At 50.4% G+C, this 16176-nt stretch overlaps 1 protein-coding gene and 1 pseudogene across 1 annotated transcript; one reads left to right on the top strand and one right to left on the bottom strand.

Moving 5' to 3' along the window:
- Positions 1-7936: 7936 nt before the first annotated feature.
- LOC128141234 (cyclin-Y-like protein 1) lies at positions 7937-12316 on the bottom strand (annotated as a pseudogene).
- Positions 12317-14665: 2349 nt separating this feature from the next.
- On the top strand, positions 14666-15927 carry LOC128141233 (feather keratin Cos2-3-like). Its single transcript, XM_052785836.1, has 3 exons — positions 14666-14739; positions 14930-15029; positions 15319-15927. Exons 1-3 carry the CDS (start codon positions 14666-14668, stop codon positions 15643-15645), a joined length of 501 nt encoding a protein of 166 aa, XP_052641796.1. The 3' UTR covers positions 15646-15927.
- Positions 15928-16176: the final 249 nt, after the last annotated feature.

Below are 16176 nucleotides of genomic sequence, written 5' to 3'. Positions count from 1 at the left end.
GACTGTCCTCCCATCCCTCCCTCCCTCTGCTCTCATCCTATCTTCCCTCAGCAAATTAATCTGTCTGGTCTTCATCCAACTCTCCCTGTTTCTGTCCTTTCCTCTGTGTCTTTCTGTATGATGCTGACATTGTCTAGGAGCTCTTCTCCTTATCATCTCTGTATGTTCCTGACTGCTTCTGCAGGATTTGTTCTGGGAAACAGCAGGCAGGGCTGGGCAGAAAGCAGTTTTTAAGGTTATTTTCATTTTCATCTTTGTATCCTCGGCAGTGACTGCGGGCAGAGCCCAGGTGCAGCAGGAGGCGTCGGCAGAGACCACCGAGGGCACCGGCATCAGCATCAACTGCTCACACCCCAACATACAGACCAGCGACTCCATCCACTGGTACCGTCAGCTCCCGGGCCAAGGCCCCGCATTCCTCGTGAGCACTCTTAAAGAGTCCAAAGAGCTGCCGGACCCACCGGGGTGGCTGTCGGTGGCGGCAGACCGCCGGTCCAGCGCCCTGTGGCTCGCCCGGCCCCGGCGCGGGGACGCGGCGGTGTATTACTGCGCCCTGAGAGACGGGGAGAGGAGCCGGGGCTGCGGCCGGGCACGAACCGCCGCGGGTGGGGCCAGGCCTGTGGGGCGGGGGCGGGGGGACAGCCCCGGGCGGGCCCGCCAGGGGGCGCTGCCGCTCTGCCCGCCTCGCCCCGCCCAGCCCCCCCCCCCCCCGGTCCTGCCCAGCCCCGCCTCGCCCCGCCCCAGGCCCCGGTGTTTTTTGCCCACCCACCAAGCACTGGAATCAGCATTAGCATCAGCATCGGGCCCACCAAAGCCCTGCACCTCTGTGAGGTTGTGTCCCCCCCGACACAGCTGTAGAGCCACCCACCAGGCAGAACAGCTCTCCTGCCACTCACACCCCATTGTCCTCCACACTCCCACCAGAATGGAGACAGAAATCCTCTGCATTGGCATTGGTGCCAGGGGGGGAAATCTTGATGGGACCAGTGGCAGTGACCAGGAAGGAGTGACTGCAGCTGCCAGCCCTGCTGGCTCCTAGAGAGGAGCCACACCTTTCTGCTCTGCAGGGGGAGATGGGCAGCAGAGATCCTCCTGCCTGTGGGTAGATGGACAGCCCTCAATCCTGCTGTAACGACCGGGCATTGCTGCCTCACAGTGGGTAGGGGCTTGTTGTGTTGTTGGGTTTTTTGACAACACTAATACTACCATGGAAACCCTGAGCAGTGTTAGAACAAGAAGACCCATCTGACATGTTGCTGTTAGCTTTTTCCTCAAAAGAAGAAAAAAGAGTGGTTTCTTGTTTGGTTACTTTGTAAACGAGCTTAGAGATACAATCGTCCAATTTCATAATCTCCTTCCAAAGCATTCGTGTTTCTGCTAGGACTTAATCTCAAGAAATTAGTTCAAGTTCAACATCAGCATGAGAAAGGGAACAAGAGGTTACCAACACCTTCAATCATTCCTCACACTAACTAGTTTTGAGACCAAGAGCTTGTTGTACATATCTTCCTCAACCCAAACACAGAACCTTTGGTGTCAGGACATGGTTTAGTGGGCATGGTTGATGGTTGGACTTGATGATCTTGAAGGTCTTTTCCAACCTAAATGATTCTATGATTCTATGATGTCCTGGAGCTTGAATGAATGCTTGAACTAGACACTTGTTGTAAAGACACCTTTGGGGGCTCCAAGGAAGTTAAGTTCATAGCTCAAGTGAAATTTGCTAAGCAGAGATATGGTGTTGAAGATCTGATCTTGAAAGCTAGAAAGAGGCCTTTGGGAGGAGAGTCCTGGGTCCAGTGTGTCCCTGGGGAATCTTTGTCTGTGCCTGGCCCTACCTCCACCTAGACAGTACCTATAGACAGGATGGATATGGGTGGACTTGAAGAGGGCCTCCTCCACTCTGAGGAAGCAGATCTCATGTCCAGCTGGGTACTCTATGGCCAGAGGAAATCATCATGGACACCTCCCTTGATGGGGAATGATTGGGCTCATTGAGATCACCATGACGCATAAGATGCCTGAAGGCTTCTGGCAGCCTTCTGTTGCCTGACAGTGGACTGCACGATCTGTTCCTTAATCTACTACATAAATTTTCAGGTGCCCAAGGCCCCTCTAACAGTGTGACCTGGAGTTTGGAGGCAGCAGTTCTACAGCAGATATGTCTGCCTGAGAGGATGCTCAAACACCTTCTGACTTAGAGGGCTGTAAAAAGCCCAGTTGCTGCCTCACTGGTTAAGCAAGAATCTCCAAGCACTGAAAAACCCAGCCCTGGCCCTAGGCAACCTGTGGCAAAGCAAAGATTGCAACTTGATTCCTTTCCTTAGGATAAGCACCAGTCTATCATCTCTCTAGAGAGCCTTCCTGGGTCAGCAGTGTGGGGATGCAAGGAGATCTGTCTGGAGCAGCAGAGATTTTCTCCACTCTCCACAGCATGTTTTGGAGGCTGCTTTGAGCCAGCAGAGGAAGGAGAAGATGGGAACCTGCAAGTACCAGCTCAGACTTTCTTGAAACTCTGTGGGCAACCTGTGAAAGAGAAAGTATGACATAGTCCTATTTTTTCTGGGAGTCTTGGTGGGACTTTCAGCCTTTGGTGAGATGTATCTTTCAGGCTTGCAAGGATTGGGGCAAGAGAAGTTGCTGACCCAGGCCTCTCAGATGCTGCTGTGGATGGATAAATCCAAATCTTGGGTAGATTCAGGGAGGTTCTCCTTTATGCTGTCTGTGGAGAACTTCCAGGTGCTTTTCCATGCGTGGGATGCCAAGCTGCAGGACAGCACCACCTGTCTCACCATTAAGCCCATATTGGTGCCCACAGCATGCAGCATCACACAGAAAGAGGGTGGGTGTCTATGTTCCCTGTGAAGTCATCCTCTCCCCAGCACTGTTTGCATGTAGGTATGACCTCAGCTTGTCCACCAATGGCCTGTTGGGCTTGGGTGTCCGGCTCCCCAGCCTGTGCAGCAGAGACAAACATCATTAAGAGCATGCTGGTGTGACTTCTCTGTCTGAGTTCAGATATCAAAAAAGTCCAATAAAACTGTCAGGTTCAAGGAGTGCCTGGACTTGGGGAGAGCTATTGAGCGATGCCACATGGACCACACCAGGCTCCATCAACCCCCCTGAGCTGAAACTAACTGTGGCAGGGGAATGAGTGTTAAAAAGCTGTATCTGACTGGCTTGTCCTGCTCTTATTCCTCCCTCAGCCTCCTCTGAAGTACATGGTTGCAGAAGGGAGCCCTTGTTATGAGACATGACTGCTCTTGTGGCTTTATCTCCTAGCCAAAATAGCCTGAGGAAGTAAAAAGCCTTCATAGCTGTGCACCTGGGCATCAGCCAAACCCTCAGCATACGAAAACCACCCACCAGCCCAAGACTGGGAAAGATTTTCTGTTCAGACAGATTCCCACCCATGCCCCAAGCTGTTCCATTGCTTTTCGTGTGTCTCCTCTATCTCAGGGGAATCACCAAAATTTGCTGAGGGGAATCCCTGTGCCCCAACTTCCTAACAGAAAACAGCTCTTCGCTCCATTCCTAGGAATGAGCTTGTCCCTCTGTGCACAGTGTCATGCCAAGTCCGTTTGGTGAAGCAAACAGCTGACCTTGGAGAGCATCTGTGCTGGAAGCTGACAAAAACAACTGTGGTGGCTGCTGAGGGGCTGAAAGAGTTAGTGTCTCAAACATTGTGGCAGGCCAAGTTCTGCCTAACAAGGAAGCCAGATCTGCCTAACAAGGAAGCCAGATCTGCCTAACAAGAACCGTAGGTAAGAAGCCAGTTAGCAACAGGGTGGGGAGGGCATGCTGGCAGATACGCAGTTCTGTGTTCTGATACGCTGAGTGGGGCAGCTCACCGTGTATGGCCAGAGGTCATACAAAGTTTATTTGAGGAAGGGGCTCATGGCTACCCGAGAGACCCTTCGTGACCACCCCCCCTCCCCAAATGGTGCCTGCACACAAGATCAAGAGTTACATAAGTGCTTACAGGCAGTGTGCAGAAGACCAAGAGGGGCGTGATTGAGGTGATGATAGAGAGCCCTGGTCCCTGACCCAAAGAGTAGCATATTGGGCAGATGTATTACAACCTATGGAAAGGGAAGACCCCTTCTCGATTAAAATGCCTTCGGCAGGTCACATTTTGGAGACCGTACAAAAAGCTGCATGTCTCCAGTTGACACATGATCGATTCCTGGTTCTGCAACAGTCCTCCCCCATGCAATGTGTGGCAGACCTCGAAAGGTTGCATCTTCTTATAAGGGGACTGCCCAAGGCCTTGAAATTATATGTGTTGCAGTTACAAGATCACTTGAGGGCACCCCAACCCTGAAGAGGGGGAGGCCCCCTGGAGATAACATGGGGAGAAGTAGCACAGGTGTTGATTAATTATGGGAGACAGATGGGATTCACTGGTCAGGGAGAGACAAAATCCAAAGTGGACCTTAGGAGGGTGGAAGGGAATGGAGAAATAAAAGCTAAGCCCTCAACAACGAGGCCAACACAGCCTCCTGACAATAAATGATATACACTGTGGACAGAGGCTATCTCAAAGGGAATCCCCAGGGAGGTGGTGGACGGGCAGTCCACCCCCAACCTGGAAGGTCTGGTGAAAGGCTGGGACAAAATAAAAGGGGCCCTATGTACCTCAAACGTTAAAGACCGTTCTCCCCATCCCAGGAACTCAGGTTCATGGCCCCATCTGCTCCTCGGGAGGCTGAATTTATTGATTTGGATGTCCCTGCATGGGGAGACCTCCTCCGCCATCCCCAACAAGTGAGCTGGGGGACAGCCAGTGGGTCCATTTAAGAAGGCTCACAGAAAGTAATAAAAAGGACCTGTTAATTACCTTTTCCCTTGGCCCCTTTAAGACCCCAGTCACATTTTTGGTAGATACGGGTGCTTACATGTCAGCACTCCAGACGGATGTTGCCAGTTGCAACGGCATAGTTGCTGACAAGAAACAGGCAACTGCTTAAGTTAAGTGCTGGTTGCCAGGAGATGAGACTGTGAAATTATGGTTTAGCTACTTGCCCACACCCAAATAAATCCAATCAGATAATGGGAGCCAATTTACTGCCAGGGTGGTCCAAGAGTGGGCACGCAATGAAGGAATACAGCGGGGTTTCCACACCCCATACTACACTCAAGCAAATGGGATAGTGGAGCATACTAATGGACTTCTAAAACAAACCCTAAAACTCCACAAACTGGGATGGCTGCAACGAGTCCCAGACGTGGTCACGAAAGTAAATAGCTGCTGGGATGTGAATGGATGTCCTAGACTGACTGCATTTTGCCCAAAGTCCCTCTCCCCTACTTCCAGGAAGGGGAGATAAGAAAGATCCAATACACCTGCTCCACTATCCCAGAAAACCTCTTCTGGTAGATTTACCTACTGCTGGGGAAGTACCTATGACATTGAAAACCCCTTTGAACTTGTATGCGTGGACAGCAACCGATGCACATGGAAAAGACCACCGAATCCACATGCATACCAACAGGAGCGTTGGTCTCTGCATGCACCTCAGGTGAGTGTGGATCCCACTGTGCAAAAATGCCTGTCGCCTCCTTCCAGGGTGCCCCCAGTGGGGAGCTGTGCTGTGCCCCAGGTCCCTGCTTTCGCATTGCCCAGAGCCTCTAGAGGACAGCCTGTAGTGCCTGGTCCTCATGTGCTGGGACCAGGACACCTCCAGCGGGGTGAGGGATGCAGGGAGCCACTATGAGAACATTACATCTCACTTCTGGTTCCCTGTCATCTTGGATGGCTCCTGGATCCCTAAGTACACACTCAGGGGCTGTGCCTTCCTTCCACCTAGCCTAGCACTTCAGCCAGCAAAGCTTAGCATGTGGAGAGGTTTCCTACCTTGGTGGCACAGATCTGCCCTCCATTATGTTGCTGCAGATCCTGTCAGTATGTGTGGTTTGTTGGAGGACAAATTCCCCCTGAAACAAGGCTCTGGTGTCCCAGGCTGTCGCAGTTTAACCCCAGCCAGAAACTAAGCACTATGCAGCTGCTCACTCACTCACACCCCACCCAGTGGGATGGGGGAGAGAATAGGAAAAAAAAGTGAAACTCATGGGTTGAGATAAGAACAGTTTAATAGAACAGAAAAGAAGAAACTAATAATGATAATAATAACAATATTAGAATGACAATAATAATAATAAAAGGAATGGAATATGCAAGTGATGCACAATGCAATTGCTCACCACCCACCGACCAACGCCTTGTTAGTTCCCGAGCGGCGATTCCCCCCAGCACCACTCCCCCCAGTTTATATACTAGACATGATGTCACGTGGTATGGAATACCCCTTTGGCCAGTTTGGGTCAGCTGCCCTGGCTGTGTCCCCTCCCAACTTCTTGTGCCCCTCCAGCCTTCTTGCTGGCTGGGCAAGAGAAGCTGAAAAATCCTTGACTTAGTCTAAACATTACTTAGCAACAACTGCAAACATCAGCGTTATCAACATTCTTCTCATACTGAACCCAAAACATAGCGCTATACCAGCTACTAGGAAGACAGTTAACTCTATCCCAGCTGAAACCAAGACACAGGCAGGGTGAGGAGATGGAGATGCCCTGGCACTGGTGATTCACCCAGTGCACTGGTGAATCACCCAGTGCCACTGCTTGCAGGTCTTAGAGAGGAAGATGTGAGGCCTTGGACTCTGGGCACAGCAAGAAGGTGCCTACTGCCTGGATGATGAGTATGGACAGTGACTCTGCCTAGAATTGCAGGCAGGAGGAGAGTGAGGGGAGCATTGACTGGTCCATGGGACCCTGCATGCCTGAGCCCTTATTTCAAGCCCAGTGGAGCCTTCAGGAGTTCCTCCTCTGCACCTAGGAGATGGTGATTGCCTGAGGATTACAAGTGTTTAAATCACTACCTGGAGCTGAGGGTGGAGGTCAAAGAAATTGTCAAGCATCATTGAAAAGCATACCTAAATACCTAAAACTGGTTTTAGAATCTTTTTTTAAATTGCCTTTGTTTCTCACCATCCTATTCTATTTTAAATTGGTAATAATTTACATTAATATTCCCCATGTTGAGTCTGTTTTGCCTGTGAGGGTAACTGGTATTTGATCTCCCTGCCTTTATCTTTACCCATCAGTTTTTTCACCTTATTTTCTCCCCCCTGTCTTGTTGGGAAGGGGACTGAGAAAGGGTGGGTGGGTGTCTGGCAGCCAGCCAAGGTTGCACCCACGAAAGGACATGACGAAGCTACTCCAGACAGGACAATATGATGCCCTTGAGAAACATAAACATAAGCAAGAAATAATAAGGTGGAGGACAGGACCAGGAACACAGCCAGGAAAAAACATGGACAAGACTCCCACGTGACACCTTTCTGAGAACTGGGAAATTGCAATTATTCTTGGAAAGAATAAAATCACACAAGGGAGAATAGCATGGCTCAGAGTCAAAAAGGATCACATTTTTTAAAAAATTCTCATTATCTTCTTCAAACTGCCCAGAGTTGCACATCAGGAGTAGCTGAACTGGAAAAAAACCACCACACTGTTATTTTTATAGCATCCTTAAGTTCCATTTATGTTCACTTTTATTTTAAGAGAACACATTCTGGGGACAGAATTGGCTTAGTGTGAATGATCATGCAGGCGATTATTTACAATCTCCAGCTGAAATTTTTATTAGTTAGGGGCTTCCTTCAGGAAGAAATTTTTTTTTTCTTTTCACTTTGAGATAACCTCCTTTGTAATTTTTAGAGCCATGGCAAAGGAGAACAAGACACCTGTAACTGACCTCCCTAGGTGGGCACATAGCCACATGTGCCATTATCTTCTCCATGTATCTTCTAATCCCGGTGGGGAATGACCTCTTCATTGTCACTGTGTGGAGAAATAAGCACCTGCAGACCTTGCTGCATTTCTTCCTCATTAGATTTCCTTCGTGGTGATCTGCTACACCACTACCATTGTGTCAAAAATGATGAAGACTTTCCTTGTCACCAGGAAAATAATTTTCGTTGCCTGCTGGCTGGTACAGTAATGTTCCCCTTTCTTCCTGGCTCTCACTGAGTTCATGGTCCTTCAATAAGTCCTTCTATGTTTGGCAATAATCCATATTCCACACAGCTTGATCATCCCTACTTTAGAAGCCAGCACTATAGCTCCTAGAACTATCCTCTTACAGTTACTAGGGCATATGTCAATCTCTGCATAGGTTAAAAGCCTTTCCAAATAAACCAAATTGCATATTCAGCTGTCAGCTATGCAGCACTGAAAAGTGTCCGAACAAACCAGTAGATGTGCTTGTGAACAGAGCCATGCTTGTAGTAGTCATCTGGAACTCCTTCCTGTGTGAGAGGATGAGATTTTCCTCAAAAATACCCAATCATCTCTCTGAATGTCTGTTCTTTATATGGTAGAATATTGCTAATGTTGCACTTTATTGTGCTTCTAAGATTAGGCTGAATGACTGTGCAGCCACCTATAAATATTATTGAGCACAAGCTGTATATTTTTGTAAGTTGCCCAGGAGAAACGTGGTTGATGTGGTTACTCCTCTTCTCTTGAACATCTGTTTGAGACTTGCTCAGGAAAACTGTGCTTGCTCTGGGATGATCAGATGGATTAGATTCCAAGGCTAAATCACCTAGGAAAACCTAGTTGCTGATGTGCTGGAGGTGGGGGCTGCCACTGCTGGGATCTGAGACCCCTGACTTAGCCTCCCCCAATCCTGATCTGCTGCCTACTGCCACCACCTTGTACATGTCAAAGATGGCCAAAGGGCTGGAGAACCTGTCCTATGAGGAAAGACTGAAGGAGTTAGGTCTTTTCTCCCTGGAGAACAGAAGACTCAGGTGGACCTCATCATAGTAGTCCACTACTTAAAGAGCAGCTACGAAGAGGACAGAGGATTTCTCATCACAAAAAGCCGCATGGAGCAGACAAGGGGCAACAACAGATCTCCAACTGCAGTCTTGGGAAGGCCCTGGCCTGCAAGTGAGAAGCAGTGGTGGTGTGAGCAGAGCTCAGAGCACTTGGGGAGCCAGGTAAGCTGAGTATGGGCAGGGTCATGCCCTAGCATTTGTGCTATGGTTGGGTTGGTACCTGTCCTGTACCACAGTGTCCCTGGGGCACGACTGATTCTTGAGCTGTGGGGCTACCCGTGGGTGTCACGTGCACAGTGAGGAGGAACTGGAGATGCCTGGGTGCTGGCAACTGACCCCAGTGCTTGGGCAGCAGGTCTTATCAAGGGGGAGGTGAAGCCTTGGTTTCTGGGCACAGCAAGAAGGTGCCCAGCGCTGAGTGAGATGGACAAACATGGTACCTCTGCCCCAAACTGTAGGCAGGAGGAGTATGAGTGGAACCTCACATGGATCATGGGGTGCTGTGTGCCTGAGCCATCATTTTGAGCCCAGCAGTGCCTTCATGTGGAATGATTGCTGGAGGTGACTTATTGATATGTCCCCCTGTTAAGGGAATGTAAACCTCCAGAGTGAAATGCAGTGGATATACATGAAATCTGTTCCATAATAATCCCCTAAGCAACATAACCTGCAACCTTAGATGTTAGCAACACCAGGGGAGCTTGGTGTGCTGACTCTAAGAGAAACAACATGGAGGGTGGAGCGGAGTGGAGACACCACGGCCAGGCTCTGTGATATCACTGCAGGGATAGGGAACCGGAACTACTGTAACAGGAATGGAAGCTCCCTGCATTGAATCCACTGAAGCAAGGAGGTGAAATAATGGGGGTTCAGTCAATGCTATGGCCTTACTTCTGATTTATATAATAAGTGCCCAGTTCTCAAGTAGTGGCAAACTAAATCATGTTCTCTGGGTGAATTTTGCTCATTATAATACCAAAACACACCTCCATCCCAAAAGCTACCTGCCTCCAAGGTGCGACCACCCGTCACTGAGCATGCGCTCTGAATTTTCTCTAGCATATACCTTTAAAAGCAAAGTGAGAGAACTTTATACCAATCAAAGTAAAACTATGTATGACTAGAGTCACTCAAGCTCCACTTAAAAAATAAGAAAATATAAAAGGGCTTAAGAGAGGAGGACTGTTAGGGAAAACACCATCATAGACAAGTCGGGAGAACATCACTGACTTCTGGGATCAGTCGACGGGCTGAATGTCTCTTCCCCCCCTAGGGACGCCTATTGGGTAAGAATCAAACCCTCGGTTATACTGATTGCTTCCCCAGGAAACTTAGAAATCTCTATAGAGTTTTTCCATAATTTAGTGTGCTTGTAGTCGACTGTATTACTATTTGCATGTGCTTTGCAGATAGTGTATTTATCACTGGCAATCCAAAAGAACCTGTACTGTTGCTTTAATAAACTGCGCTGCTCATTAATCTAGTCACGATAGTTTGTTAACACAACCAAACTCCCTAAGTCTGGTAATTCTTGTGCATTGAATGCAGCTAAGCGGAGAGTGCAGTATGCTATTAAGTGCATCTGTCATCATAATAGTTCAGCACATTGAACACAAACGGACTTATAGCGTTGAATTGGATGTCACTCAGAAATTAAACCTAGCCACCCCCAGCCCCTCTGACATCTGAGGATAAGCTGGAATGCAAGGAGGTTTATTTTCTGCCAAATTTCTTTACTCTTTAATGCAACACTTCAGGAGCAACTGTTCTGCATGCAGGAGACCATGAAAACCTGAGGAGTGCCAGGATTTAGAGCATTACACGGGGCTGAAGGCCGATATCTAAAAAGAAATTTTCAAGTATCACTGAAAAGCATACCTAAATGTTGGGATTAATAGTAAAGCCACAAGTTGTTCACACAGACTCAGGGAAGACGGACACCTGAAACAAGCCATGAGAAGGCAGGGGGTCATTGGGCTGTGGAGAGCCCAAGTTTCTGTGGGGACGCTCTGTGCGCTACTGCAATTTGCCCAGTCACCCTCCACCTGTAAATGGTGGGATGATGGCCAGAAAGTGGGGATTTCCTGCAGGGATATGCAGGGAGAAGATGCTTTGTGGCACTTAGGGCCTGCAGAGCTGGGCTCACACAGACCCTGACAGCAGGGCAGATGGGGTCAATGTCTCAACACTTTCATCACCCACTTCACAACTGGGTGGCTAGGAAGCAGATGAATGGTCTTATAACTGAGCCTCCAGGCAGAAAGAACCTCTGCCTAGATTCACCTTTTCCTCTGGGGAAGGCAGTCCCTACAGCTCCAGATGTGCATGGCAGCCCATCTGCCTTGGCATCTCCTCCTCGCCAAGGCTTCTGATATGCCAAGTATTCTGGTCCAGCTGGTGCCTGAGAACATCAGCCAATACAAGAGGGCTGAAAATGGCACAGCAGTGACAGATCAGAGCAGCTGCTGAAAAAAGTGTACAACTGTCACCACAGTGACCCAGTGGAGATAGAGGGGATAACTGCTCCTGCACAGAGCCTTTCTGGAGCAGAGTACAAAAACAGCTGAGATCTTCTGCACTGACCTATCTGTGAAACACTGAGGGTGGATGGGCCGGAAAAGAGGCAATGAGGGATGGACGGTTGGGGAAAGAAAAGCTGTAAACCTGTCCCTAGTTCCCAGGTACACAAGCACAAAGGCCAGCTGACAGCATTGCCCAGCGTCCTCTGAGGGCAACAACAGCGGGAGAAAGAGACTGCTCCTGATGGCACAGATTCAAGGAGAAGAAAAAGCATGTGAATGACAAAGAGTCATGGCACCTCTAATTGCCATAACTGGTGTGAAACTAAAAAGACCTTGGCTGGCTTCCAGACACCCACCCAGCTGCTTTCTCACTCTCCCTCCTCAACAGGACAGGAGGAGAAAGTAAGGTGAAAAAGGTCACAGGTCGAGATAAAGACAGAGGGATTACTTACCGATCACCATCACAGGCAAAACCAGGCTTGACTTGGGGAAGATTCATTTACCTTATTGCCGATTAAAAGTACAGCAGGATGGTGAGAAACAGCAAGAAAACCCCTTGAAACGCCTTTATCCCATCCCCACCTCTTTTTCACAGCCTCAACTTCCCTCCTTCATTCACAGCTCTTCTACTTCCTCCACCCTTGAGCACCACAGTGGGATGCAGAATGGGGCACTGTGGTCAGTACACAACTGTTCCTTTCTGCTGCTGTTTCCTCCTCACGTTTTCTTCTGCTCCAGCATGAGTCCTTCCCATAGGCTGCAGTATTTCAAGACTGGCTGCAGCGTGGATTGTGTCTACGGGCTGCTGTCCTTCTGGATAAGACTGCTTCAGCGTGGGTCCTCCAGGGGCCACAGTTCCTGCCAGGAGCCTGCTTCAGCATGGGCTCTGCACGGACCACAGTTCCTGCCCAGGATATCCACCTGGTCTGGCGAGGCATCCTCCATGGGGGTATCTGCTCCACCATGGTCTTTCCCTCGGGCTGCCTGGGAATCTCTGCACCATTGCCTGGAGCACCTCCTCCTCCTCCCTCCTCTCTGGCCTTGGTGTTTACAGGATTGTTTCTCACAATTTCCTTTTCTCCATTCCTCGCTTCCTGTGCAGTGTTTTGCCCTTCCTTAAATACGTTTTCACAGAGGCACCACCGGCGTTGCTACTGGGCTCAGCATTGGGCAGCAGTGAGTCCCTTTTGGAGCCAATTGGATCTGACTCTGTCAGACATGGGTGTAGCTGCTGGACTCTTCCCACAGAGGCCACCCTTGCAACCTTGGCCCCCAGCTACTGAACCCTTGCCACATAAACCCAATAGATAGAGTGGGTCCAGCAGAGAGTGAAGCACAACTAGGTGGATAGGAATTTCAACAGAAGAGAACCATTCCAGGCTTCAGTAAGGGACAGAAGTAACTGTGAATAACCTCAAGAAAAACGCTATTGCTGGTCACGCTTTACGATTTGGAAAGACATGCTCCAAAAACACAGCCATCTAATGTGCCTGGTAAATCTTTCTGAATGCCTTTATCAAGCGGCGTGCATGGAACTAGTTATGGTGGTTGCCTTATTTTTATTATCATCAGATCTTCACTGCTGTGTTTCACATGCTCCCTGCACCTCTTTGAAACCCCATGGCACTTTCCCAAAGCATTCTGCCTGGCAGGTCCCTGAGGGGACAGAAACCTGCTCTGACGGTGTGCAGGGTTGCAGTTTTGCCTTCTGTTTTGCGCAGCCACTGCACACTCCAGACATGAGAGCTATCCCAGCTTTTCTCCAAAACCCCGATAAGATCATGGGTCTGCAAGTGTGCGCAGACTTTGAGGTTGTCCTGCTCGTGTTCTGGCTCAGGCTCTTGTCTTACATGTGTCTGGGGTCAGGCTGGGAAAGCAAGTCAGTGAGTCCGTGAGTCCAGGTCAGCATGATAGTCGTCAGGGTTCAGCAATGTCCAGCAATCACCAGGTGTGTTCACAGAGGCGAGGCAGGTCTCAGGCGAAGCTGGGAAGTCACCAGCATGTCAGGGTCCAGAGTGAGATCAGTGTGGTCCATGGCCCGATACAAGCACAGATGTGTCACAGCTGGAGCTGTAACTCAGGTTGGGGCCGAGCACTAGGACTTAAGCTTGAAAGCTGCTCCCGTGGGAAGAGGAGGTGGCAGTGGCTGAAGCCTCCCAGCAGCAACATCTGGCAATGATCTGAGCAAGGTCAACGAAGGGGAGCGGGTAGACCTCAGTTAAAACTACCTCTAAGCTGGATCGGAGGCAAGGCAGACTAAGATGGAGGATGCACGTGTGCTCAGGCATGCCTGCCTGGAACCATCAAAAGTCTGTACGCTCACATAAAGCACATCATCAACTGGGGACTCTGCTGAGGAGATGCTCAGGACCACACTGGCAGGACAGGTGTCATGGTTTAACTCCAGCCAACAACTAGGCACCACGCAGCCGCTCACTCACTCCCCCCCACCCAGTGGAATGGGGGAGAAAATCGGGAAAAGAAGGAAAATCCGTGGGTTGAGATAAGAATGGTTTAATAGAACAGAAAAGAAGAAACTAATAATGATACCGATAACACTAATAAAATGACAACAGTAATAATAAAAGGATTGGAATGTACAAATGATGCGCAGTGCAATTGCTCACCACCCGCCGACCGACACCCAGCTAGTCCCCGAGCGGCGATTCCCCGCCCCCACTTCCCAGTTCCTATACTAAATGGGACGTCACATGGTGTGGAATACCCCGTTGGCCAGTTTGGGTCAGGTGCCCTGGCTGTGTCCTGTGCCAACTTCTTGTGCCACTCCAGCTTTCTCGCTGGCCGGGCATGAGAAGCTGAAAAATCCTTGACTTTAGTCTGAACACTACGTAGCAACAACTGAAAACATCAGGGTTATCAACATTCTTCGCATATGGAACTCAAAACATAGCACTGTACCAGCTACTAGGAAGACAGTTAACTCTATCCCAGCTGAAACCAGGACAACAGGACTCAAGTACCCCGGGGAAGCACCAGGCCCCAGACACCCTCCTGGCGTTGCCTGACGACCTGCAGGGTCTGCACAGGGAGAGGATGAGGCAAATGAGCCCAGCAAAATTGTCCTGAGAGCACTGTTACTGTTGCAATGGGGTCAGACACTCCCAGCAGAAGCCCACCTGCGTGCAACAATGAGCGACCACCAGCGAGAGGTGGGGGAAGCAAGAGAAAAGGATGCGGCGCGTCCTCCCACATGAGAGCCCTTGGGCGTGCGGACGAGAAGCACGAGCGTGCTGCCCATTTCCTGACAACTTTGCCACAAACAAGCCCACAGGAATGACCCAGGTGTACGTCACCTGCCTGCACGGGACCCCTCCAGCACTTGAGCTGAGTCTTCTGCCTGCACTGACGTCTGTCTGCCCCAGAAATCCTTGGGCCTCTCATGCCAGCACTTACAGAAGCCTTCATATGGGAAAGCACGTGGCATAAGCCAGGAAATGAAAAGGCAGCAGTGCAGGAAACCAGGACACAGCCCATACCATTAGCTGGGATGGTTTGCATTTGACATGAGCTTGTCAGAAAATTATTACTTCCACAAAGGGTGCCTCCGGGCCTGAGGCAGTGCAGGACTGCTATAAAAGGCAGCCCGACTCTCTGCTCTCTCATCCACTTCTCTCGCCTCCTTCTCCTTGGGAACCAGGTAAGTGCGGAGCCTTTTCTCGTCCTCCTTCAAGATCAGGTCTTTCCTCCATGTATGTCTCAGCTGCTATGGGCTGTCCTAGCCCAGGGCTGGGAGCTGCTTCTCATGGCAGAGGGAAGGGGAGAGAAGGTCTTCTGCAGAGAGAGGCTGGGACTTAGTTGAGGTGGCTCCTGGCCTTGGAGCTGGGCAGTGTATGCTGAGCCAGGAGGTGCCTTGGCTCCACTGTGGATGGGTGCAGTGCTGCTTCTCATGTGTCCCCGTGCTCTGCTTCCCCTCCCCCATCTCCCAGGTGCACTTCTTGCCCAGAGACATGTCCTGCTACGACCAGTGCCAGCCCTGCCGGCCCTGCGGCCCAACCCCGCTGGCCAACAGCTGCAACGAGCCCTGTGTCAGGCAGTGCCAGAACTCCACTGTCGTCATCGAGCCCTCCCCCGTGGTGGTGACCCTGCCCGGCCCCATCCTCAGCTCCTTCCCGCAGAACACCGTTGTGGGCTCCTCCACCTCCGCTGCTGTTGGCAGCATCCTCAGCAGTAACGGAGTCCCCATCAACTCCGGCTGCTGTGACCTCTCCTGCATCACCAGCCGCTACTGTGGCAGCAGATGTCAACCCTGCTAAAGCTGCTGGCAACGTCCTTGGGCAAGAACCTCAATAACATGATGCTGGCCAGAAGATAAGAGCTTTGGGCCATTGTTTCCCTCTTCCAGTCGCCACTCTGTCTCTTTCTTTTGCTGTCGGCATCTCCCAATGCCAGCCTAGCGGGGACCTGTTGGCCTGCGTCCCTCTGCAGGGCAGGCAGACGGACACCCTGCAGGAGCTCCACTGCATCTTAGTGGCTGCCCCTAGTGCTCCCTGTGAGCCACCTCCTTTTCTTCTTTAGACTCATTAAAGTTGTGCTGCATCCCAGCCCGGGCCTCCGAGTCCTCCTTCCTTCTGAGGCAACTCTTCCAGTCTGCTCAGGGAAAAAGGCGGAGGAAGGGGAGGGTGGGATTCCCTGCAGTGACTTTTGTCACTTGGCAACACGGTAAATTAATTTCATGGTTTCATCAATGAACTGATTGTAACTGCTTCCGAGGGATGCTCAGCTTAGTGGGTGCCTCACCTTAGCTTAGCTCCTTTGGGCAAAGACATTGGCAGCTCTCGCCAAGT

The sequence above is a fragment of the Harpia harpyja genome, chromosome 4 (genome assembly GCF_026419915.1).
Source record: "Harpia harpyja isolate bHarHar1 chromosome 4, bHarHar1 primary haplotype, whole genome shotgun sequence".
Classification (NCBI taxonomy): Eukaryota; Metazoa; Chordata; class Aves; order Accipitriformes; family Accipitridae; genus Harpia; species Harpia harpyja.
This window is presented reverse-complemented; position numbering and strand designations above follow the sequence as displayed.

What these genes read in the sequence shown, in the direction of transcription:
- LOC128141233 (XM_052785836.1), top strand. Translation starts at nt 14,666, where the DNA reads ATGACCCAGGTGTACGTCACCTGCCTGCACGGGACCCCTCCAGCACTT. An exon ending in AGTCTTCTGCCTGCACTGAC is followed by an intron (nt 14,740 to 14,929) that starts GTCTGTCTGCCC and finishes ACTTCCACAAAG; the next exon opens with GGTGCCTCCGGGCCTGAGGC. An exon ending in TCCTTCTCCTTGGGAACCAG is followed by an intron (nt 15,030 to 15,318) that starts GTAAGTGCGGAG and finishes CCCATCTCCCAG; the next exon opens with GTGCACTTCTTGCCCAGAGA.